Source organism: Hippoglossus stenolepis, chromosome 4 (assembly GCF_022539355.2).
Source record: "Hippoglossus stenolepis isolate QCI-W04-F060 chromosome 4, HSTE1.2, whole genome shotgun sequence".
In the NCBI taxonomy this organism is placed as follows: domain Eukaryota; kingdom Metazoa; phylum Chordata; class Actinopteri; order Pleuronectiformes; family Pleuronectidae; genus Hippoglossus; species Hippoglossus stenolepis.
In genome coordinates, this window is record NC_061486.1 from 27,485,588 (window position 1) to 27,509,942 (window position 24,355).

Sequence of the window (24,355 nt, forward strand, 5' to 3'; positions counted from 1 at the left end):
TATAATGCCTAATAACGTTGGGGACTGTCATGTTATTTTATTTTTCATGTGTTATTGAACGCAGTACAGTAATTGTAAGCAGCATTAAGGTGGAACTTTTGTCACATGAACAGTTGCGCCGGGGTGGTCTCTGGGGGAAACATCCACCCACTGTCATGGTTTTGTATTTTTCAGTGTTTTTCCGCCTCTTTATTAAGAGTGTTTTCAGTTTAATTATTTCCTCCTTGTGTTCCTTGTAGATCATGTGTTTATGTTTGTATATGTGTTGTCTCTGTGTCGCATGTTTTCCCACTCCCTGTGTTCTGTTTCCTGTTTTATTTTGTAGTCTCTGTTCCTAGTGTGTTTTCTTTCTTCACTTCCTGTCTGTGATTGCATGCACCAGTCCTCATGTGTTCCACCTGTGTTCAATTGCCCCTGCCTTCCCTGTGTGTGTGTGTGTGTGTGTGTGTGTGTGTATATAAGTCTCTGTGCTTCCCTTTGTCCTTGTTGGTTCGTTGTCATAATGTTTGTCGTGATCCCCTGTGCTTTTTGTATGCCTTGTCTCCTGAGCTCCCGTCCTCTGCCTTGTTGTTAGTTCCTCGTGTTTTCCCCAGTGTCCTCTTAGTTGTTTTTTCAGTTTAGATTTTTGGAGATTCCTCTGTTTGTTGTTTCTGTCCTTTGGACATTTTCCATTAAAAGACATTTTTGTTTAAAACTCTGCATCCTGGGTCCATCTGCTTCACCGCTCCTGACACCCACACCTCAAACCTCAGATGAAACCTGAATGAGGAATGGTTCACCTTGTGTCCTCATTGCTGCTGCACTTAATTTGTATTTTCAAAGTCAGAAGTCTGTTAAAATGATCAATGTCAACCTCTGAAAGCCTAACGTTATTGGTACGAGTGTTGTTGAGACATTGTGATAGTGTTTTGTGCATTTCTGTTAGCTTTAATAAATGAAAGCCTGTCCCTCTCTTGATCGAAATGCAAGTGGCCGAGCATGCAGCATTTGACGTACCTGACTGTAAATCCAGGGCTTCTGGTTTGGAAACTTCCTGACTTGTATGGTGGGCACAATGTTATCAACACAGGTGCTAATGTACCCAGTCACACATTCAGCGTACTCCTGTATGTTGATGGTAGAATCTTCCAGTGTGGCTGCAGTTTAAACACTAACCAGTCTGTCTGTGATAAACAGTCCTGCATGATGCTCTCAGTTTCTGAAGACGAGAGTTTAACTTGTTTAAATCAAACATTAACAGAAGGCGAATTCTACACAAAAAACTAATACAAATTAACACAACCTCTGCAACAACTCAACAAACAAAGACTTTTAAATATGGACTTTTAAACATAAGATCACTATCATCGAAGGCTATTTTAGTAAATGAACTAGTCTCAGATCCAAAAAAATATTTATTGTCCCTCACTGAGACCTGGCTGCATCCCGATGAATATGTCAGTCTAAATGAATCTACTCCCCCCAGTCATGTAAATTCACACGTTCCCGGGGATTTGGCCGAGGAGGTGGAGTTGTTGCTATTTTTAACTCCAGTCTATCAATTAATCCTAAACTTAAACTAAGCTACAACTCATTTGAAAGTCTTGTTCTTAGTCTTCCACACCCATCCAAGAAATACCAACAGCCAATCATATTTGCTGTAGTTTACCATGCTCCGGGGGCTTATTCTGAATTTTTTATCAAACCTAGTCCTAAAAACAGATAGTTTTTATTGTCGGTGACTTTAATATTCATGTTGACAATAATAATGATAGCCTTAGCGTAGCATTTATTTCAGTACTAGACGCAATTGGTTTCAGTCAGTGTGTACACCAACCTACTCATTGTTGTAACCACACACTTGACCTTGTATTATCATACGGTGTCAAAATTGAACATCTAATAGTACTTCCACAGAATCTGATTCTATCAGACCATAATTTAATAACCTTCGATTTCTCATTATCAGAACATATGCCACTTATAAAAAACTCCTTTTCTAGATGTCTACCTGATAGTGCTGTAGCTAAATTTAAGGAAATAATTCCAATTACATTTGACCCCATATTATCAGTCGATATAACCAACGAATTCTTTAAAAAACCTAGCTCCACTAAGATTGACCTTCTTGTCGATAGCTCTTTAAAGTCATTACGATTAGACTCCATAGCGCCTCTAAACCAAGAAACGCGCTAAGAAACGTGTAAAACATAGTAAATTAGCTCCCTGGTATAATTCCAACATACATGAATTAAAACAAGCGTCAAGAAAACTAGAAAGGCGCTCCAACAACCCTGAATAGCAATATCTTTATGAGCTTCTTTAATGATAAATTTCAAACTATTAGAAATCAAATCAACCATCTCCTGCCCTCAGTTGGCACCTATACCCTATCAAGAACAGAAATCTCAGAAACAGATGAGAATCTTACCAATTATTTAGATAGCTTCTCTCTGTTCACCATTGATCAGCTGACCAAAATAATCTCATTTTCTAAACCCACAACTTGTATATTAGATCCCATTCCCACAAAATTACTTAAAGAAATTCTGCCCCTAATTGATAGTTCGTTACTGAACACAATCAATCTGTCATTATCATCAGGATATGTACCACAGTCCTTTAAACTAGCTGTAATCAAACCCCTTCTCAAATAATCCACCCCGATATCTAACCTCCCCTTCATGTCTAAAATCCTTGAAAAAGTTGTAGCCAATCAGCTGTGCGAGTTTCTCCAGGAAAGTAATATATATGAAGACTTTCAGTCGGGGTTTAGAGCCAATCACAGCACAGAGACAGCCTTGGCAAAAGTCACTAATGACCTTCTAATAGCTTCAGATCAGGGATTTGTGTCTGTCCTCGTTCTGTTAGATCCTCAATTAATCAATCAAATTTTATTTGTATAGCCCATATTCACAAATCACAATTTGTCTCATAGGGCTTTAACAAGGTGTGACATCCTCTGCCCTTAACCCTCAACAAGAGTAAGGAAAAACTACTAAAAAACCCTTTTAACAGGGTAAAAAGAACGTAGAAACCTCAGAGAGCCACATGTGAGGGATCCCTCTCCCATGACGGACAGAAGTGCAATAGATGTCACGTGTAAAGGAGAACATCAGAAAGATAAGGGTATTTGCAGCATTGATTAGAGTAACAGGTTGTAGCGTAATGGAAGGTAAATTAATTGATGGATTATTGTCAGTAATGGTCGAGTATCTTCTTAAAGGATGCCCGCACGTGCAAATGTAAGGTCAGCAATGGATAACTATTCACTAATGATAGCTTGGTTAGCCACCTACCCACAGAGTCATATTTTACTGGAATCTATCGACATTAAGAAGATTACAACAATCTCCCATCCAAGAAGTTAACATTACTTCTTGTTGACACATCTAGTTTGGCCTACTTAGTGTGAATTATCATAGTGTTGCTGGCATATTTAAGCAAAGCAATCTTAGGTCACATTATCCCTATGTAAGTTCTCTATTTTAGTACACGAAACCAGCTGGAGTGAAAGGTGAACAATCAAAATAAAATTGGTCTAAAATGTTGCTTTTGCTCAAATGCCAGAAATTGTGTAATGTGTGAGTAGGAGAGGAGACTTACCGCACTTTCCATGAGGAGAAAATGTTCGGAAACCTGTAGTTCATTTGAAATTAGGAGTTGGGCGAAGCATTTCACTGAAACCAACACTTTTTGTTGTTGCAATAACATGAAATGTGACATCTTTTAATTCAACTCAACGCTGGGAGTCCAAATACTTTGACACTGCATATTTAACACTGGGAAATGTATTGTGTATGATCAGGCCTTGAATAATATTTGTGCAGTTCACAATCTACAACATTGATGGAGGCCACAAAAGCCCTGGGGTGAAGGATCTCAGAGCTTAACTTCTCAGCTAAGGTACATGAAGAACTTGTTTCCAAGTTAAAGCTCTGTCAAAGGTTTGGTACAGCATCTGAAATTTTCATGTGCTTTTTTGAGCTGATATTAGATGGTTGCAGGAAGGTATTCAGAAAGCATCTCCACAACAAACAGAGCTGTTCGTGCAAACATCCTCTACTTCTTTGCTGTATCCAATCAGCAAAGTGAACCATCCTGTTGTGCTGTAAATGATCAGAATTTTTTACATGCTGTGAAAGGAAAACACAAGATGCCCAAGAAATTCCTGTAGCTTGTCATGTGGCAATTAACACTGTAGTCTGTTGTCTAAAATTCATAATAGCGTGTGGATGATTTATATACAAATATCAGATGATATTGTAAATTTACTTTCTGACAATTAAAACTTGAAACTAATTATAATGAACCTTAAATACTATTCAACAATGGCAAAACAGACTATTTTGGTGAGAAATTGGAAGTGGTGGAACCTGTAGTACAGTATGACACCAGAAGCAATTGACCCTTGTACATACACTCAAAAAAATCAATTCTCAAAATGACCTACCAGCAATTTTGACCCCGATTTGACTGCTACCAGTTACTGAGAGCTGCAGTAGTTGATCCAAGGATATAGCAAAAGACATGTTCAACCCCGTCCACAGACTGAAGGCAACCTGCCCCACCCAAACTGACTTCTACTGAGTGCTGGTCTCCTGTTTATTCATTTTTTATTAATATTGAACGTGTCATGCAACTAAAATCAGCAATTCAGTTTCTTGGGCAATTTACAATGGACATGCCAAGTGCAAACCCTATTAGATGAAGGGTTCATGTGATATGTGTTCCACATTGTAATGGACAATTTTACCATTATACAACACTATATATTATCTCTGCTTATGCATACTATTTCTGCTTGTGGAACTGCCAAAATTACATCAGAGCCACAAATCTGAAACTGGGTTTGTCTCCCACCACCAAGAGCTCGAAGAGGCCTTCAACCTGTGTCTGGGTCTTGGCTTGGCCAGGAGGCCTTCAGCATGTGTTTGTGTCTTATCTCCTGGGATGTTACTATTCACTCAGTTCACACACATAGTTCTCACAACAAACATAGTTCACATACATAAACACACACACATTTCTTCATTGTATCTGCATAAAAAGCATACGCCTGCAATTGTTTATTTGTCATTCCCTCTGCAGAATGCTCTTTGCATGCTGTATGATTGTCTTGTGGACCTTAAACACATTGTACTATTTGACTCCTACGTTGTCTGTTCTGACAGATTTGAAATAAAATCTAAAGTTGACTCTGACTCTAAAATTGTTGTTGGATAATTTCTGAATGAGCAGATATTTTAAGAATGTCTTCATTGGAGTAGGGTACATGTTTAAACCTTAGAGTTGCTGTGTTGTGAAAGTGAATACAAGTACAAGACAAACTAAGTGAACATTCGAGTCTTTATAGCAGGTCTCTCAGGTAACATTTTTATATATGCTCATCCACCCCATAATGCACCACATATGCCAACCTGATTTATCTTGGTCTTATTCTAATGTTGTTGGGGCATGTACACAAAGCATGCCATCTCTATCATCTCTCCAACTGTGTCATCTAGAGATGACGCTTGGAGACAAATGATGCGTGTGAATGAACGCTCCTGGTGGGAAGAATTTATATTGAATAATGATTGAATTGAATTTGATATTGGGAATGGTGTGGCAGGAGAGACAGAGAAGAGGAGCATGAGCTCTGGAGAGACACAACAGGAGAGAGAATAGGAGAAGAGGGGATTCAGGCGCCGCATCTGTGCTCTGAGCATCCAGGCTCCCCGGGCTTTCTATGGCAGCGAGGCGGTGTAGCAGCTCCGGACTTTGGCGCAGGTTAACGCAGTGACAGCGCAGAGCAAACACTGAGGGGCACAACTGATATTTTGACCATCACTGTGAAGCAGCATGCCAGCGACCAGTCACACCGACTACGGGGTGTAAAGGAGGGGAGAGAGGCTATGGACACGCCTGAGCATAGCTCGGTGTTGAAGAACCGGACCGAACACGGGCCGGAGGCGAGCCAGGGAGCAGCGCGTCCTGCGTGGGCAGTTACTGTGCTGGCCAGCGTGCTGATCTTTACCACTGTAGTGGACGTCCTGGGAAACCTGCTGGTCATCCTGTCCGTGCTGAGAAACCGTAAACTACGAAATGCGGGTAAGAAGCTGAGAGCTATTTTTATACGCGCGTGTGCGTGTGTGTAAACAACGGAGAGCACAGACAGTTTGAAATGTAGATTATTATACATGTGGGCTCTGTAGAGAAACAGCTTTATTCATATTTCACAATAAATCACGTCAACCCAATAAAACCACAATCTGCGTGCTCGAAGCCACAGTAAGACATCTACCCTGATAGCCCAGGACATCTACCCTGATAGCCCAGGATAAAAACAATGAATGAATGAAAACAATTTATTCAGTCCCACTCTGCTTCATACTGAATGAGTTGTTTTCAACAGTCTGCCTCATTCATCACTGTCTCACCAAACTTGGTCAAATGGACCAATTTCCACTACATCCATTGTTTGTAGGTTCACTAGCTTCAGATCAGGGGTTTGTGTCTGTCCTCGTTCTGTTAGATCTTAGTGCAGCATTTGACACAATTGACCATAATATTTTATTACAGAGACTAGAACAGTTAATTAGCATTAAAGGAACCGCCCTAAAATGGTTTAAATCCTATTTTTCAGACCGCTCCCAATTCGTGCAAATTAATGATGAGTCATCTGTGCGCACCAAAGTTAACCATGGTGTTCCACAAGGCTCTGTGCTCGGCCCAATTTTATTCTCATTATATATGCTTCCACTTGGAAACATTATCAGGACACACTCTGTAAATTTCCACTGCTATGCGGATGACACCCAGTTATACTTGTCAATAAAACCTGAACAAAGTAATCAAATAACTAAACTCCAAGCATGTCTCAAGGACATAAAACCTGGATGACCCGCAATTTTCTCTTATTAAACTCAGGTAAAACAGAGGTTCTAATACTTGGCCCTAAACACCTTAGAGATACATTATCTAACGATATAGCTGCGCTGAGACGACATTGCCCTTGCTTCCAATGAAACAGTCAGGAACTTGGGAGTGATCTTCGATCCTGATTTATCCTTTAATTCTCACTTAAAACAAATTTCTAGGACAGCCTTTTTCACTTGCGTAATATCTCCAAAATCAGACATGTCCTTTCTCAAAGGATGCAGAAAAACTAATCCACCTTTTGTTACATCCAGACTGGATTATTGTAATTCCTTATTATCAGGCTCCAGCAGGAAGTCGTTAAAGACTCTGCAGCTTGTCCAAAATGCTGCAGCACGTGTCCTGACAAGAACCAAGAAAAGAGACCACATTTCTCCAGTATTAGCTTTGCTACACTGGCTTCCGGTTAAATCTAGAATAGAATTTAAAATTCTCCTCCTCACCTTCAAGGCCCTTAACAATATGGCACCATTATATCTTAAAGAGCTGTTAGTACCTTACCAACCCACTAGAGCACTGCGCTCCCAGAATTCAGGCTTACTTGTCGTCCCTAAAGTCTCTAAAAGTAGAGTAGGAGCCAGAGCTTTCAGCTATCAAGCTCCTCTCCTGTGGAATCATCTCCCACTTTCAGTTCGGGAGGCAGACACCATCTGTACGTTTAAGAGTAGGCTTAAAACCTTCCTTTTGATAACGCTTATAGTTAGAGCTGGTCCAGGCTTGTCCTAGACCTGCTCTTAGTTAAACTGCTATAGGTTTAGAAGGTCGGGGACACATGGCACACGAGGCTTCTCTTTCCAGCTTCTCCTTCCTCTTCTCAATCTTTATCACATCAAAGTAATTCATATCCCATCAATACATGTTACTGACTTGACTTCTTCCCGGAGTCCCTTTGCCTTATTGTCCGCAGATCCGGGCGCGGCTGTGGCCACATCATGGATTAGGATCTGTGGATCACGTATCAGAGGTCGTAATGGTGGATCCAGTATGGCGGACTCTGCATCGTGCTGGCTGACCGTGATAACAAAGGCAGATCCTTTATCGTGTTGGCATCAGATACTGGTAGTGGACCACGACCGAGGTGGCAGCTGATGGTGGATCCTAATGGCGGCAGTGGACAATAACTGTGGACTATAGTGGCATCCGATCTTGATGGTGGATCATGATCTTGCTGGCTGCTGACCATGGACTATGATTGCAGCAGGACTGCTCGATACATAGTATTTCTCCTCAGACACTTGACCATTAATGACATTAATCCACCAATTCACTGACCTTCAGTTATACTTCAAAATGTTTACCCTAATTAATGCTGCTAAAACCTTTATCTTGATGTTCTCCTTTACACTTGACATCCATTGCACTTCTGTCCGTCCTGGGAGAGGGATCCCTCACATGTGGCTCTCTCTGAGGTTTCTACGTTCTTTTTTTCCCTGTTAAAAGGGTTTTTAAGTAGTTTTTCCTTACTCTTGTTGAGGGTTAAGGGCAGAGGATGTCACACCATGTTAAAGCCCTATGAGACAAATTGTGATTTGTGAATATGGGCTATACAAATAAAATTTGATTGATTGATTGATTGATTGACTGGAGCAAAGCCCACGGTCGGCTGAATGCTTCACCTGAATAATCTTGGTTTATTATATCACAGTTCGAATGATATGATATGATATTTAACCCAGGCTGATACCGCTTGTTTAATTCTAAATCTTCTTTTATCATAGATTAAATTTAGAATAAGGATTAAGTGACTGTGGAAAATAAATTAAAGTTAATACCATTAAATGTCTATAGGCAAAGCATTGAAAGCCATTGTGTGTGGATAGTCTTTTACATTATATTTTATATTACTACTGCCTTGTTTCTCTGCACTAACTATATACATTAAAATGAAAGAATAATACTTAAATGTCCTGTTGAATAATAGAAAAACTTAAAACATTAGCCTTGTTATTATATATGGTGTTGTATACTTCCTGTCTACTTATAATCCATGTGTTACTTATGTGTTTAGAGTTGTGGGAACAGATGTTATCACAGACATGGTAAAGATGCATACTGATTGTGGAGCTTTGTTTCATGTTCTTACTTTTTTGCCCCATGTTTTCTGTTTGTAGGTCAATTGTCATAATCAATCTTAAAACACACAAAAAATAGATATAAAACTGTTTAATTAATAGAAATCTTATGACCTCCTCTTCACTTTTTCTTAAACCATCACTGCATCTCAGGTCCTTCTTCAGCAGATGGACTTCGCTCTGTTGTCACAAAGACAGCATGATTGAAAGTAACCCTGACACTAAGCCTCTAGCAGGAGCCTGCAAAGATTTGAACACATCTTACCTGGGCCATAAGCACCATTCAGTCCACGAGTGGCGTTCATGTCCTCTGTGTCCTTGTGGATTTGAGCAATTAAGAGGAATAATTAATAATACATCTGATTCAGATAATTAATAATGAATGCACACACACAAAAGCATAGAGGTTCACCAACATGTAAGTTGGCAGTGAAATGGCAGTCTGATGAGTAGATGCTGTGAAATCGAAGTTGGATTGAATATCATTCCTCACAATCCTTAGGCCAAAATTACAGTGGAGCAAGAAAACAGAGTTGCTCAAATTACAATTTTAATCTACAGATTTATTTCCAGGTCAGTGTTCACTAGATAAGAATTGAAGTAAATAGTTTACTTAACAGTACATACAGTATTTGTATACACGGGCAACATAGATCTATCACATTTTGCACACTATTCCAGATATATAAATTCAAACTTCACCCATATAATCATTTGAACTTCTTAAAATGTTTGAACCATATAGTCGATTATAGTAGGCTATATATTACAGTCCACTGAATGCGTAAGCACATTTCCACAGTCTCATATTCTGCTCTGGCAGATACTCAAATCAAACATCAAAATCCCAAGTGCACTGAAACACCCAGCCTATCATAGTCAGCACAGTTCAATAATCTAAGGTAGAATTAGTATCATATGAATTGACATCCTTGAGATTTTGGCCTAATTCTACAGAAGCCTATATTGCTTCACAAACCATGTCAATGTGGATACTCTGTTTAAATTGCTCTTGAAAGAGCCATTACTCTGCAACCCAATTGTGAGTTTGTTCCTGCTGCAACCCTGTATTTTCCTTATTCAATGTTAGCTGCAGGAGCTGTTTATGATTCACAGATCTTTCTTTCAGTGATGAGAGCACCTAAATGAAGTAAACAGCCTCATGTTAACCTCAAGTGTATTAGCCCAGGAGCAGGTTTGGTGTTCAGCATAAGCTACCCGGGCAATTTACCCCAGTAAAAAGTGAACCCTGAAAACCTAGGGTTAAAGCTGATGTTACCTAACTAACATAACACAAAACCTGCTTCATAGTACAGGCCTCGGCTCCAGTTATTTTGGCCCAATTCATTCCAAGTCTACAACATTGGCTGTCTGCTGATGTCTGCTGATGTCAGCATGGTGCATGTACTTACTTACGCACATTTTAATAACAGCTGTTTTTTATGTTTCCAGCAGCTACTGGATCCCAAATTCAAAACTGGAGTTTAATTGTAAATAGTACAAGTAGCAAAAAAATGTAAGATTTAATAAAAGTGTGCATTATGCTCTCTCATATCGCTCAAATATCAGTACTCTGGCCTCATTGGTTGGAGTTATCTTATTAGTTACAGTGATACAGATTGTTTAACGTATGGAGCTTTGGTCATTTTAAAAATGGGTTCACACTCCATATAAAAATTGGTTGTGGTCCAACCAGAACGTCAGCGGTCTGATCCCAGTCTTCCCCATCTGCATGCCGAAGTGTCTTTGGGCAAGATGTTGAACCCTGAATGGTCCCTCAAAGAATAAAAAAAGTGCAGCCCATAGATGCACTGTATGTATGAATGTGTGGATTACATGACTGTACTGTAAAGCGCTTTGAGTGGTCATCAAGACAAGAAAAGCGCTATATAAATATACAGTGCATCCGGAAAGTATTCACAGCGCTTCACTTTTTCCACATTTTGTTATGTTACAGCCTTATTCCAAAATGGATAAAATTCATTTTTTTCCTCAAAATTCTACACACAATAACCCATAATGACAAAGTGAAAAAAGTTTTTTGCAAATTTATTAAAAATAAAGAACGAAAATATAACATGTACATTAGTATTCACAGCCTTTGCTCAATACTTTGTTGAAGCACCTTTGGCAGCAATTACAGCCTCAAGTCTTTTGGAGTATGATGCTACAAGCTTGGCACACCTATTTTGGGCAGTTTCTCCCATTCTTCTTTGCAGGACCTCTCAAGCTCCATCAGGTTGGATGGGGAGCGTCGTGCACAGCCATTTTCAGATCTCTCCAGAGATGTTCAATCGGGTTCAAGTCTGGGCTCTGGCTGGGCCACTCAAGGGCATTCACAGAGTTGTCCCGAAGCCACTCCTTTGTTATCTTGGCTGTGTGCTTAGGGTAGTTGTCCTGTTGGAAGAGGAACCTTCTCCCCAGTCTGAGGTCCAGAGCACTCTGGAGCAGGTTTTCATCAAGGATGTCTCTGTACATTGCTGCATTCATCTTTCCCTCGATCCTGACTAGTCTCCCAGTTCCTGCCACTGAAATACATGCCCACAGCATGATGCTGCCACCACCATGCTTCACTGTACACTGTGTGCACAATTATTATGCAAGTTGTATTTTTGAGGATTCATTTTATTATTGAACAACTACAGTGCTCTCGGTCAATCCAAAATGCTAATAAACCTCAAACCTGAATATTTAAGAAAGTAAAAGTGAGGTTTTGGCTTTCTTAGGAGAATATCTATGTGTGCACAATTATTGGGCAACTATTAGTGTGCAGAATTATGATGCAACTAAATGAAAAACGAAAATGTTCCCATCTCACTTGTTTATTTCCATCTGTTAAAGTGAGAATAATAAACAAAACAACTCAAAATTTACAAATAAACATTTCTGACATTTAAAAAAAAAAATCAGTGACCAATATAGCCACCCTTCTTTTCAATAACAGTAATAAGCCTTCTATTCATGGATTCTGTCAGTTTCTTGATCTGTTGACGATCAACTTTTTGTGCAGCAGCAACCACAGCCTCCCAGACACTGTTCAGAGAGGTGTACTGTTTTCCTTCACTGTAAATCTCCCGTTTTGGAAGGGCCCACAAGTTCTCAATAGGGTTTAGGTCAGGTGAGGAAGGGGGCCATGTCATTATTCTTTCATCTTTGAGGCCTTTACTGGCTAGCCACGCAGTGGAGTACTTTAATGCATGTGATGGAGCATTGTCCTGCATAAAAATCATGGTCTTCTTGAAAGATGCAGACTTTTTCCTGTACCACTGCTTGAAGAAAGTGTCTTCTAAAAACTGGCAGTAGGTTTGGGAATTGATTTTGAGTTCATCTTCAACCCGAAAAGGTCCAACTCGCTCATCTTTAATAATACCAGCCCATACCAGTACCCCACCTCCACCTTGCTGGCGTCTGAGTCGAAGTGGAGCTCTGTGCCCGTTACTGATCCACCCACGGGCCCATCCATCTGGTCCGTCAAGAGTCACTCTCATCTCATCAGTCCATAAAACCTTTGAAAAATCTGTCTTCAGATATTTCTTGGCCCAGTCTTGACGTTTCAACTTATGTGTCTTGTTCAGTGGTGGTTGGGTTTCAGCCTTCCTTACCTTGGCCATGTCTCTTAGCACTGAACACCTTGTACTTCTGGGCACTCCAGGTAGTTTGCAGTTCTGGAATATGACAGCACTGGAGGATAATGGGTTCCTGGTAGCTTCACGTTTGATTCTTCTCAAATCTTTGGCAGTTAATTTGCGTCTTTTTTTCTCAACACATTTCTTGTGACCCTGTTGACTATTTGCAACAAAACGTTTGATGGTTCTGTGATCACGCCCCAATATCTTAGCAATTTCAAGAGTGCTGCATCCCTCTGAAATACTTTTTACAATTTTTGACTTTTCAGAGTCAGTTAAATCTTTTTTGGCCCATTTTGCCTGAGGAAAAGAAGCTGCCTAATAATTATGCACACCTTGATATAGGGTGTTGATCTCCTTAGGCCACACCCTCCCTCATTACACAAATACACATCACCTGATATGCTTAAATCCAATAGGCATTCAAGTTTATACACCTTGGAGTTGGAAAATATGCATAAAAATGATGATATGGTCAAAATACTCACTTGCCTAATAATTGTGCACACAGTGTAGGGATGGTATTGGCCAGGTGATGAGCGGTGCCTGGTTTCCTCCTGACATGACGCTTGGCATTCAGGCCAAAGACTTCAATCTTTGTTTCATCAGACCAGAGAATTTTGTTTCTCATGGTCTGAGAGTCCTTCAGGTGCCTTTTGGCAAACTCCAGGGGGGCTGTCATGTGCCTTTTACTGAGGAGTGGCTTCCGTCTGGCCACTCTACCATACAGGCCTGATCAGTGGAGTGCTGCAGAGATGGTTGTCCTTCTGGAAGGTTCTCCTCTCTTCACAGTGCAACGCTGGAGCTCTGTCAGAGTGACCATCGGGTTCTTGGTCACCTCCCTGACTAAGGCCCTTCTCCCCCGATCGCTCAGTTTTCCATCCGGCCAGCTCTAGGAAGAGTCCTGGTGGTTCCAAACTTCTTCCATTTACGGATGATGGAGGCCACTGCTCATTGGGACCTTCAATGCTGACATTTTTCTGTACCCTTCCCCAGATCTGTGCCACGATACGATCCTGTCTCGGAGGTCTACAGACAATTCCTTGGACTTCATGGCTTGGTTTGTGCTCTGAAATGCACTGTCAACTGTGGGACCTTATATAGACGGTGTGTGCCTTTCCAAATCATGTCCAATCAACTGAATTCACCACAGGTGGACTCCAATCAAGTTGTAGAAACATCTCAAGGATGATCAGTGGATACAGGATGCACCTGAGCTCAATTTTGAGTGACATGGCAAAGGCTGTGAATACTTATGTACATGTGATATTTTCGTTCTTTATTTTTAATAAATTTGCAAAAAACTTTTTTCACTTTATCATTATGGGTTATTGTGTGTAGAATTTTGAGGGGAAAAAATAAATTGTATCCATTTTGGAATAAGGCTGTAACATAACAAAATGTGGATGAAGTGAAGGGCTGTGAATACTTTCCGGATGCACTGTAGACCATTTACCATTGTCTACATGATCCCTGTTGCCTGGTGTGAATCTCTTCTTTTCTCTGTGTGACCACTCTTGAGTTAATGAACTTTCTCCCCTACACAGTGAGCGGATATATCTGGTTTTGGTGGTTTCTGATGTTTATTCAGTTTTTGGAGGAGTAAAGAAATATTAAGGGGGCAGCTCAACAATTTATATGTCTCCATGCACTGGCTACATGCAAGAATGTAAAAAATATATCCTCTCCTCTTTTTAGGGTTAATTTCTGGATCATAGGGGAATAAGGATTCGTGATAAGGCAGTGATATAAAATATAAACAACATAACTTAAATTGCCAGTAAACCTAAGAAGAATTATACAGTTTCCTTTAACAAGTCCACTATCAGACAGAGATCTGTCTGATGGGGGAGGGATGGAGATGAGTCAGAGTGATGAACAGAATTATGAAAGGATCACTGACCGGAGTAAGGGCTGGGCAGGATGGTGGCAGCAGGATGGTGGCAGCACCACTGACAGCGGTCTGGAGGTTGGGCAGGACAGTGACAGGAATACTGACAGGAGTCATGAATGGGCTGGTTATGGTAGTTGGATCACTGGCAGGAATCTGAAAGTTGGAAAGAACTGTGACAGCATCACAAGTTGGAATCTGAGGGGTGAGCAGTATGTTCATAAAATTGGGTTGGATACTGGCTGGATAACTGAAAGGTGTCTGAAAGTTGGGCAGGATGGTGGCAGAAATACTGACAGGAGTCTCAGCAATGGGCAGGTCGGTGGCAGGAATATTGGCAGAAGTTTGAGGGGTGGGCAGGGTGGTGACAGGATCAATGTCAGGAGTGGGTAAACTGACTGGCACAAACTTATATATCTATTATTTGGTGCCATGTTAATGGTTATACTGTCACACAGTTCACATGTTACAGAAATCAAGGGCTCTGGAGAAGCTTTGTCAAGCTTGATATTAGTAAAGTGATGCTACTTTAACCTTGCATGTGTAGCCTTGCCATGGACTTTGAGAGTACAGATTTTAACAGCAAGGCTTTATTGCATTAGTTGATTTGTTGGTTGAAGTAGTTCAGGTTAGGCTAGGAGTCATAGTCAGGTGGTCAGCCAGGCCACCACTTTGGTCCAAACCACAACATGACTGTACAGACCAGTGGGGTTTGGTGTGGGACCAACACACCTTCCTCAACAAAGGTAGCAGTAGCGAGTAGGTGTGAATTACACTGTAACTTGTGTTGTCATAGCTACATCAGTTGTTGATAGTGGACCAGAATATGTGAGAGCGATTCAGCAAGCCATTGGCATCTGAAAGCAGTGAGAATACAGGAACTTATTGTGGTTCTTGAGAAGATGTAGCATTTATTTACTGAGCAACATTGTGCAGCCTAAAAGGTAGTAGTCTAAAGAGTAGTCTAAAAGATGTCAAATTTGAGCTTAAACAGGTCAAGCAGTGTAACAATCAGTTCCCAAATGTTAGAATGCTAACATGATAATCTAAGATGATGAACATTGTAAACATTACCTGCAAAACATTAGCATATTATCAAGACTATGAAGATGTTATGCACTTAAGCTCAATACACCAAATTCAAACTCTACAACTGTAGTTATGGAGCTATAAGAGGTTGAACCATGGAAGTTCCTAAAAGTCAGGATATTGCATGCTCTGTCTGATGTTGACTATTCTTTGAGGGGCAACACTGAATCACAAATAGCTTACCATTTGAAAAATAGATTTCATACATTCAAAATAAATTAGCGTTTTGAGTTTCTACATTATTTTATAGTTTGCTATGTGGCTGGTGAAGTGGGCGTGATTGACCCGCTGATTGAGATTATCAGAATATATGCCACTAATAAAAAACTCCTTTTCTAGATGCCTACCTGATAGTGCTGTAGCAAAATTTAAGGAAATAATTCCAATTACATTTAAACCCGTATTATCCGTCGATATAACCAACAAATTCTTTAAAAACCCTAGCTCCACTAAGATTGACCATCTCGTCGATAGCTCTGTAAAGTCATTACGATTAACATTAGACTCAATAGCGCCTCTAAAAAAGAAACATGTAAAACATAGTAAATTAGCTCCGTGGTATAATTCCAAGACACATGAGTTAAAACAACCGTCAAGAAAACTAGAAAGGAAGTGAGCTCCAGCAACTGTGTTGAAAATCTCCTAGCCTGGAAAAATAATGTTAAAGCATATAAGAAGGCCCTCCACAAAGCAAGAGCTGCCTACTACTCGAAACTAATAGAGAATAAAAACAACCCCAGGTTTCTCTTCAGCACTGTAGCCAGGCTGAGTCACACCTCCACCGAACCCAGTATTCCTCCATCCCTAAATAGCAATATCATAATATCTTTATGACCTTCTTTAATGATAAAATTCTAACTACCATCTCCTGCCCTCAATTGACACTAATACCCTACCAAGAACAGAAATCTCAGAAACAGCTGAGAATCTTACCAATTATTTAGACAGCTTCTCTCTGATCACCCTTGATCAGCTGACCAAAATAATCTCATGTTCTAAACCCACAACTTGTATCTTGGATCCCATTCCTACAAAATTACTTAAAGGGGACATAGCATGCAAATTCCACTTTGTTAGTGCTTCTACAGGTTAATGTGGGTATCTGGCATGTCTACCAACCCAAAAACTCTGGGGAAAAAACACTCGCGCGTTTTGTTATAGTTCCTCTAAGTCAGAAACGTCATGCTTGAGCGACTCGATTGCGCTTCCTGGGTATTGTGTCGTAACAAGGAACTGGAAGTCTCCCTACATGGTCTTGGCCCACCCACCCCCGTCCCCCCACACTCGTTACTTCCGGGTTTACACCGGAGGCAGCGCAGCGCCGTTCCCAAGCACGCAGCCGGGCTGTTCACACGGGACGAGCATTTCTCCGCTGGTCAGCCCGCGATTCACTCACATGTGGCATTTGTCTGGATCGTTGGGACTGGGAGGCTGCAGCAGCTGCTCGGGAGCGACCGCTCGCTCTCCCGTGCGTGAGCTGGAATTTGTGTCAGCGCCCGCAGCCAGCAGTGTGGAAGACTTCCGCAGTGTTCAGCGCTACTGTAACCCCAGAACCCCGACATTCAACGGGTACAACAACAAGCGGAGAAAGCAGAATCGCGGGCTGACCTTATATATACAGTCTATGGGGCTGACCAGCGCGGAGAAATGCTCGTCCCGTGTGAACAGCCAGGCGGCTGCGCGCTGGAGAACGGCGCTGCGCTGCTCGCAGCGGTGCTTCCACACTGCCAGCTGTGTGGAAGACTTCCGCAGTGTTCAGCTCTACTGTATGCCGGGTTACAGTAGTTACGCTGGGTACAGTAGTTACGCCGGTTACAGTAGTTACGCCGGGTACACTGACGCGGAAGCGCAGCTGCGAGGCAGCGCAGCGCCGTTCTCCAGCACGCAGCCGCCTGGCTGTTCACACGGGACGAGCATTTCTCCGCTGGTCAGCCCCATAGACTGTATATATAAGATCAGCCCGCGATTCTGCTTTCTCCGCTTGTTGTTGTACCCGTTGAATGTCGGGGTTCGGGGGTAAATGATGGTCTTCATAGCCCCCCCCCCACCTCTCTTTCTCTCTCTGTCTGTCTGCTTGTGTGCTTGTAGTGGATGGGCAGAGGGGGACATTTACCGTAATTTCCGGACTATAAGCCGCTACTTTTTTTCACACGCTGTGAGACTGCGGCTTTTACAACGGTGCGGCTTATTGATGGATTTTCATAGTGTTGCAGGCATGGCCTGCCCCTTTAAGAAAGCTGTTGTGTGTGTGACGTAGTGCACCTGAGAATTGTGGGTAAGGCGCCACATGTTGTACGATTGCTAGTCATATCAGACCAATGAAATTGCCGAACAGGTCACAGTGGACCAATGAAACTGTTTCGGCAAACTAAACCTAATTCTTCAGATCATCCATTTTGCGCTTCATGCACGCACCCTCATCATGGAAAAGACACGAAGATCTGCACATGATGCGGGTTTCAAGTTAAAAGCGATCCGTCTGGCTGTCGAAGAAGGAAATAGAGCTGCTGCACGTAAACTCAACGTCAATGAATCGATGGAGACGGCAGCATGAAGAACTGACTCATTGCAAAAAGACGACAAAAGCTTTCAGAGGCAAGAAAAGCAGATGGCCCGAACTTGAAAACGTACTTGAAGACTGGGTGAAGACACAGAGAGCAGACGGCCGAGGTGTTTCCACCGTGCAGATCCGACTGAAAGCTAAAACAATCGCCACCGAAAAGAATATCGAAGATTTTAGAGGTGGACCATCTTGGTGTTTCAGATTTATGCAACGAAAAGGCCTATCAATTAGGGCACGGACGACTGTGTGTCAGCAACTCCCTCCCGACTTCAAGGAAAATATTACAAACTTCATCGAATTCACTCAAAGAAAGATAGCCGAAAATTCCATTGGACCAGACGACATCATAAATATGGATGAAGTACCTTTGACGTTTGACCTACCTCTCACTAGGACTGTTAACAAAAAAGCAGTACTGTTAAAAGCACTGTTCTGAAAAAATAATTTGCGTATGTTGTGTTGTTGTTGTGGATGTTACCGGCATGTATTTAATTAAAAGTTTTAAAAAAACTTTCCTGTAACATCTTTCCGCGTTAATATCTCATGTTTCAACGGGGACACCTGCGGCTTATAGACAAGTGCGGCTTATTTATGTACAATTTCTTTTTTCTTTAAAAAATTAGCAGGTGCGGCCTATATACAGGTGCGCTCTATAGTCCGGAAAGTACGGTAATTATGTGATTGGGAAAATTAAAACTCCAGGACAACAGAAGGGGAATACAAAGTATGGGATGCATATTTGATAATTTATATCATATAAAATATGTAATTTATATCGTTTAAAATCATGGGGGGAGAGGGGGAGGGGGGAGCTGGCTCATTAGCATTTAAAGGAACAGGCACTCAAAACAGGTCACTCTGTGGAGGGCTGTTTTATACAGGGTAAAAAGGGTGCTGTTTGAAATGATCCTTGTGGTATTTTGACCAAAGTATGTTACAGACATTTCATTAAGACCCCAAGGAACCATATCAACTTGTGGTAAAATGGGCATGCTATGTCCCCTTTAAAACTAATTTCTAGGACCGCTTTCTTTCACTTGCGTAACATCTAAAAAATCAGACATGTCCTTTCTCAAAAAGATGCAGGAAAACTAGTCCACGCCTTTCTTACATCCAGACTTGATTATAAGTCTGTTAGTATCAGGCTCCAGCAGTAAGTGGCTGTGGCTGAGGGGAAGAGCGGTCGTCCTCCAACCTGAAGGTCGGCAGTTTGATCCCCAGCCTTCCCCGTCTGCATGCCGATGTGTCCTTGTGCAAGATGCTGAACCCCGAATTGACCCTCATAGAACAACAAAGTGCTGCTAATAAATGCACTGTATGAATGTGTGTGTGAATGGGTGAATGTAAAATTGTACTGTAAAGAGCTTTGAGTGGTCATCAAGAGTAGAAAAGCGCTATATAAATACAAAACCATTTTACCATTTAAGTCGTTAAAGACTCTGCAGCTTGTCCAAAATGCTGCAGCACGTGTCCTGACAAGAACCAGGAAAAGAGACCACATCTTCACTGGCTTCTGTTAAATCTAGAATAGAATTTAAAATTCTCCTCACCTTCAAGGCCCTTAATAATATGGCTCAAAGAGCTGATAGTACCATATCAACCCACTAGAGCACTGCGCTCAAAGAATTCAGGCTTACTTGTCGTCCCTAAAGTCTCTAAAAGTAGAGTAGGAGCCAGAGCTTTCAGCTGTCAAGTTCCTCTCCAGTGGAATCATCACCCAGTGTCAGTTCAGGAGGCAGACACCATCTGTACGTTTAAGAGTAGGCTTAAAACCTTCCTTTACGATAAAGCTTATAGTTAGAGCCGGTCCAGGCTTGTCTTAGACCTGCTCTTAGTTATGCTGCTATAGGTCTAGAATGTCGGGGGACACATGACACTCGGAGCTTCTCTTCCCAGCTTCTCCTTCCTCTTCTCCCTCCTTATCACATCAAAGAAATTAATATCTCATCAATTCATGTTACTGACTTGACTTCTTCCCCGGAGTCCCCTTGCCTTATCGTCCGCAGATTCAGGGCCGCGGCTGCGGCCACATCTTGGATTATGATCTGTGGATCGCGTATCAGAGATCGTGATCGTAATGGTGGATCCAGTATGGCGGATTCTGTATCGTGCTGGCTGATCATGATAATAATGGCGGATCCTGTATCGTGTTGAGCATCTGGTAGTGGTGGTGGACCACGATCGAGGTGGCAGCTGATGATGGATCCTGATGGCGGCAGTGGACAATGACTGTGGACTATAGTGGCATCCGATCTTGATGGTGGATCATGATCGTGGTGGCTGCTGACCATGGACTATGATTACAACAAGACTGCTTGATATATAATATTTCTCCTCAGATACTGGACCATTAATGACAATAATCCAGCAATTCATTGACCTTCAGTTATGCTACAAAGTGTTTATTCTAATTAATGCTGCAAATACCCTTATCTTGCTGATGTTCTCCTTTACACTTGACATCTATTGCACTTCTGTCCGTCCTGGGAGAGGGATCCCTCACATGTGGCTCTCTGAGGTTTCTACGTTCTTTTTACCCTGTTAAAAGGTTTTTTTAGTAGTTTTTCCTTGTTGAGGGTTAAGGGCAGAGGATGTCACACCTTGTTAAAGCCCTATGAGACAAATTGTGATGTGTGAATATGGGCTATACAAATACAATTTTATTGATTGATTGATTGATTTGGGTCCTAAACACACCTGTTACAAGATACATCTGTTCACTGTAAGAAAAGTCCGTGAAATTAACAGTGAAGTGCTGTAAAATCATGACATAAAAATATGGTAAATGGAAAAACAATGAAGCAGGGTTTAATTTACAGTAATATTTTGTAAAATACTGAACGTAACATAACTGTTAATTATAACCCTTGTGTTGTCCCTGCTTCCCCCGGCTGTTGGCCCCCCCACATAGCCCACCCCATATTAGGACGCACACGTAGGGCAATAGACAAGTGAGCAGCCCTTGCAGATGTATTTGTTACACCCGCGGCACACGGTGTGAGTTTTACAGTCCCTTTTCCTGGGGCATATCTGACACCTCTTCCCTTACTCGCCCCGAGCGGGGCTACTGCTAGGGCTATGGAGAAGGCCGGATGCTCGGGTCGAGCGTGGTGGTCAAGAGCTCTCTGTGCGGCCTTCCCAACCGCGGCGGACGCTTCTGTGCGGGGGATGCGCTCCCTTCGTGCGATGAACGGAGTCACGAGAGCCTTTCCCAGCTGCTCTAGGAACACCCTCCGCTTGTTCCGCTTGCCCGGCATCCAGTCTGGGTTGATCTCTCTCCATATCACGAAGGCGTTGTAGGAAGAGACGTCGAGAATGTTGTGAAAGATGACCAGGGGCCAGCGGCGGTCATCCTCCTGCAGCTGTGCCTTCGATCACCTTGTCTAGGTTGTCCACGCCACCTTTGTTGCGGTTGTAGTCCAGGACGATGACCGGTTTCCCGTCCTCGCGGTCGCTGATGTCGGCGTCGGGGTGCCGTGTGCTCAGGAGCACCACGTTCCTGTTTTTCTTTGGGATGTAGGACACCAGAGTGGCGGTGGGCGTGAATGCGAACTTGGATGAGAACACCTCTCTTCCCTTGACCGTGAGCAGCCCGGTCGGGAGCTCGGGCTTGTTCTTCCGAACCATGCTGACCACGGTGAGCTTCCTCTCTAGGAGCTGCCGCGCGAGTTCGTAGGAGGTGAAGTAATTGTCGCACGTGACGTTACGACCGTGCAGTCCCTCTGTTACATCGAGCACTACCCGCAACCCCTGGTTCCGTTCTGGGCGTCCGCCACTCGGCTTTCCGGTGTACACTTGCATCTTCCAAGCGTAGCTTGATTTCGCATCGCAGGCCACCCACGACTTGATCCCGTATTTCTCCGGCTTGCTGGGCATGTACTGACGGAACGGACACCGGCCTAGGGAGAAAAACAGGAGGAGAAGAGATGAGAGGAGATGAGATGAGGACGAGGACTAGCAGCCGCTATCTACATAACATAACATAATAACATAACATAACATAACATAACAACATAACATAATAATAATATTTTTTTTAAAAACGAAAAAAATGACTAACCTCTGAACGGAAACCAGTTGCTCGTCCACGGTCACTTCGGGCCCCGGGTTGTAGAGGTGCGGTAGCCGCGACACCCACGCATCCCAGACCTCTCGCACGGCCGCCAATTTGTCCGTGGCTTGTCTCGCGGCCGTCGAGGCGCAGCAGTCTGGAGTACGTGTGGAAGAGTTTTAGGGGCATCGTGGCACGAAATATCGCTCGGCCGCTCTCGGCGTCCCACAGGCTGGCAGCGGCCTCGCCCCGGGACCTGTACACGCCCGCTAAGATCAGCAGCCCTACGTAGGCGCGCAGGTCGGTCTCGTACATCCCTTTCCAGTCGTTGCTGTATTTTCGACGACCCTCCCGATTCGTCATCTCCAGGATGATGTTCTCTACCGTCGGCGTGATGAACAGGCGGCACGTCGAGGCTAGGTCACCGGTGCGGGACGTCGCGTGGATCGTGGGGCCCCGGGGGACCCCGCTTTGAGCCGCAGCAGAGGAGGAGGAAGAGGAGGAGGAGGAGCAGTGGCCCTCCTCTCGGCCATACGCCCTCGGGGACCATGTTATTTCCCCGTTTCTTGACGGGAAGGTCTCTCTTTCCACGAGTCCAGTGGTGGTGGTGGTGGTGGTGTCACCGTGGTCTTGTCCTTATTCTTCTTCTTCTTCCAAGGATGACGAATCTGCAGAAGCATCACCCACTGGGTCGTAGTCTTCGTCGCCGTCACCGTCTTCGTCGCCATTGTCGTCGCCGTTCTCTCTGTCTGCTTCTCAGTCTGCTTCTCCATCTCCTTGTCCGTCCGCTTCTCGGTCTGGCTCTTTCACGTCCTCTTCGGGTTCAGAGGATGGCTGCTGGGAGAATAGCTGTTGGAGAACCTGTTCTCTGGTGAAATGCTCCTGACGTGACATCGTGCCATGGTCCGGGAGAGAGTGGCACACGGAGGGTCTAATGTACCCCCCTAGATTGTAATTGGAATCAGGTGTGGGTCTAAATGACCCCACAGAGCACCACAGCGCCCTCTCTGGGGGTCTAAATGACCCCCCAGGAGAATCGAGAATGACAATCCATTGGTCTCAATTACCCCAGGAGAATTGGATAATGACAATCCTTGGGTCACCCTAACCCTAACCGGCCAGGGCTTGCGTATGATCGCACGCACGCACGCACGCACGCACGCACGCACGCACACTCTGGGTCAATCCGACCCAGGAACAACACGAGGGTTAAGGTAAAAATATGCTAAAATAATCATATTTCTTTGTAGAATTTACAGATTACTGTAGTTTAAACAAAGAAAAACTGTAATACAAAAAGCAATACAATACAGTTAAAATATATCAGTAGGGTCATAATAATAATAATAGTATTGATAACTTTATTTGTGTAGCACTTATCTAAACGAGGTTACAAAGTGCTTCACACAAAAGTACATGGCAAAAATGAATTTAAGAGCCGAATCATAACATAATAAGGTCAAGACCTTAAGTTTATAGAGAAACCCAACAGTTCCCACAATGAGCAAGCACTTAAGGATAAACACTTTTCTTGTTATTATGGTAATTACTAGTGATTAGTTTCGAGAAATAGTTGGCTCTTGCAATTTTTATTTTGTCATTATAGGAAGTTAAGAGTTCTTTCATATTTAGGTAGTGGACATGCAGTTTGGTCTTTTTCCACTTCCGTTCGTTTTTTCTGCACAGCCTTTTAAGTTCTCGTAGCCTGTCATCAACCCATGGAGAGGTGTTAATAGGGGATTTCATTCTTGTTTTAATGGGGTTTCTATGATATCCAGTGTGGTTTGACAGGTATTATTGAACCCATTAAGTAAAATATTAGGATCAGATGACTCATGACTCACGTCATGGTCAAGAAGACCTACGGAAAAGTTTGATGAGAATTTTGAGGCACTATGTTCATTTAAGATATACGTGAACTTTTATGTAACTTTGTATGTTTTTTTGGGCAACGTTGAACAGGGAGTCAAACTTAACACAGAGGGCATGATGGACTAGACACGTAAACCACGAGGTCCCAACTTTGACACATAAATAAGTTATAATTCGTTAATAGCCTGGTTAAATAATTATTTCATTGTAGTATTTTGAGAGTCAACAAAGTATTTGGTAGAATCTTCGGAACAAAAAATGCCTCCCAAGTCTTCTAAAACCGTGCTGACT

At 42.7% G+C, this 24,355-nt stretch overlaps 1 protein-coding gene across 1 annotated transcript in view; it reads left to right on the forward strand.

The window, feature by feature from the left end:
• Positions 1-5,825: 5,825 nt before the first annotated feature.
• LOC118105768 (melatonin receptor type 1B-B) overlaps positions 5,826-24,355 on the forward strand; it is a 70,128-nt gene continuing 51,598 nt past the window's right edge. The window contains exon 1 of the mRNA XM_035153577.2: positions 5,826-6,072. Within this exon, the coding sequence (XP_035009468.1) occupies positions 5,877-6,072 (196 nt within the window). The 5' untranslated portion in view covers positions 5,826-5,876. The remainder of the gene's footprint in view (positions 6,073-24,355) is intronic.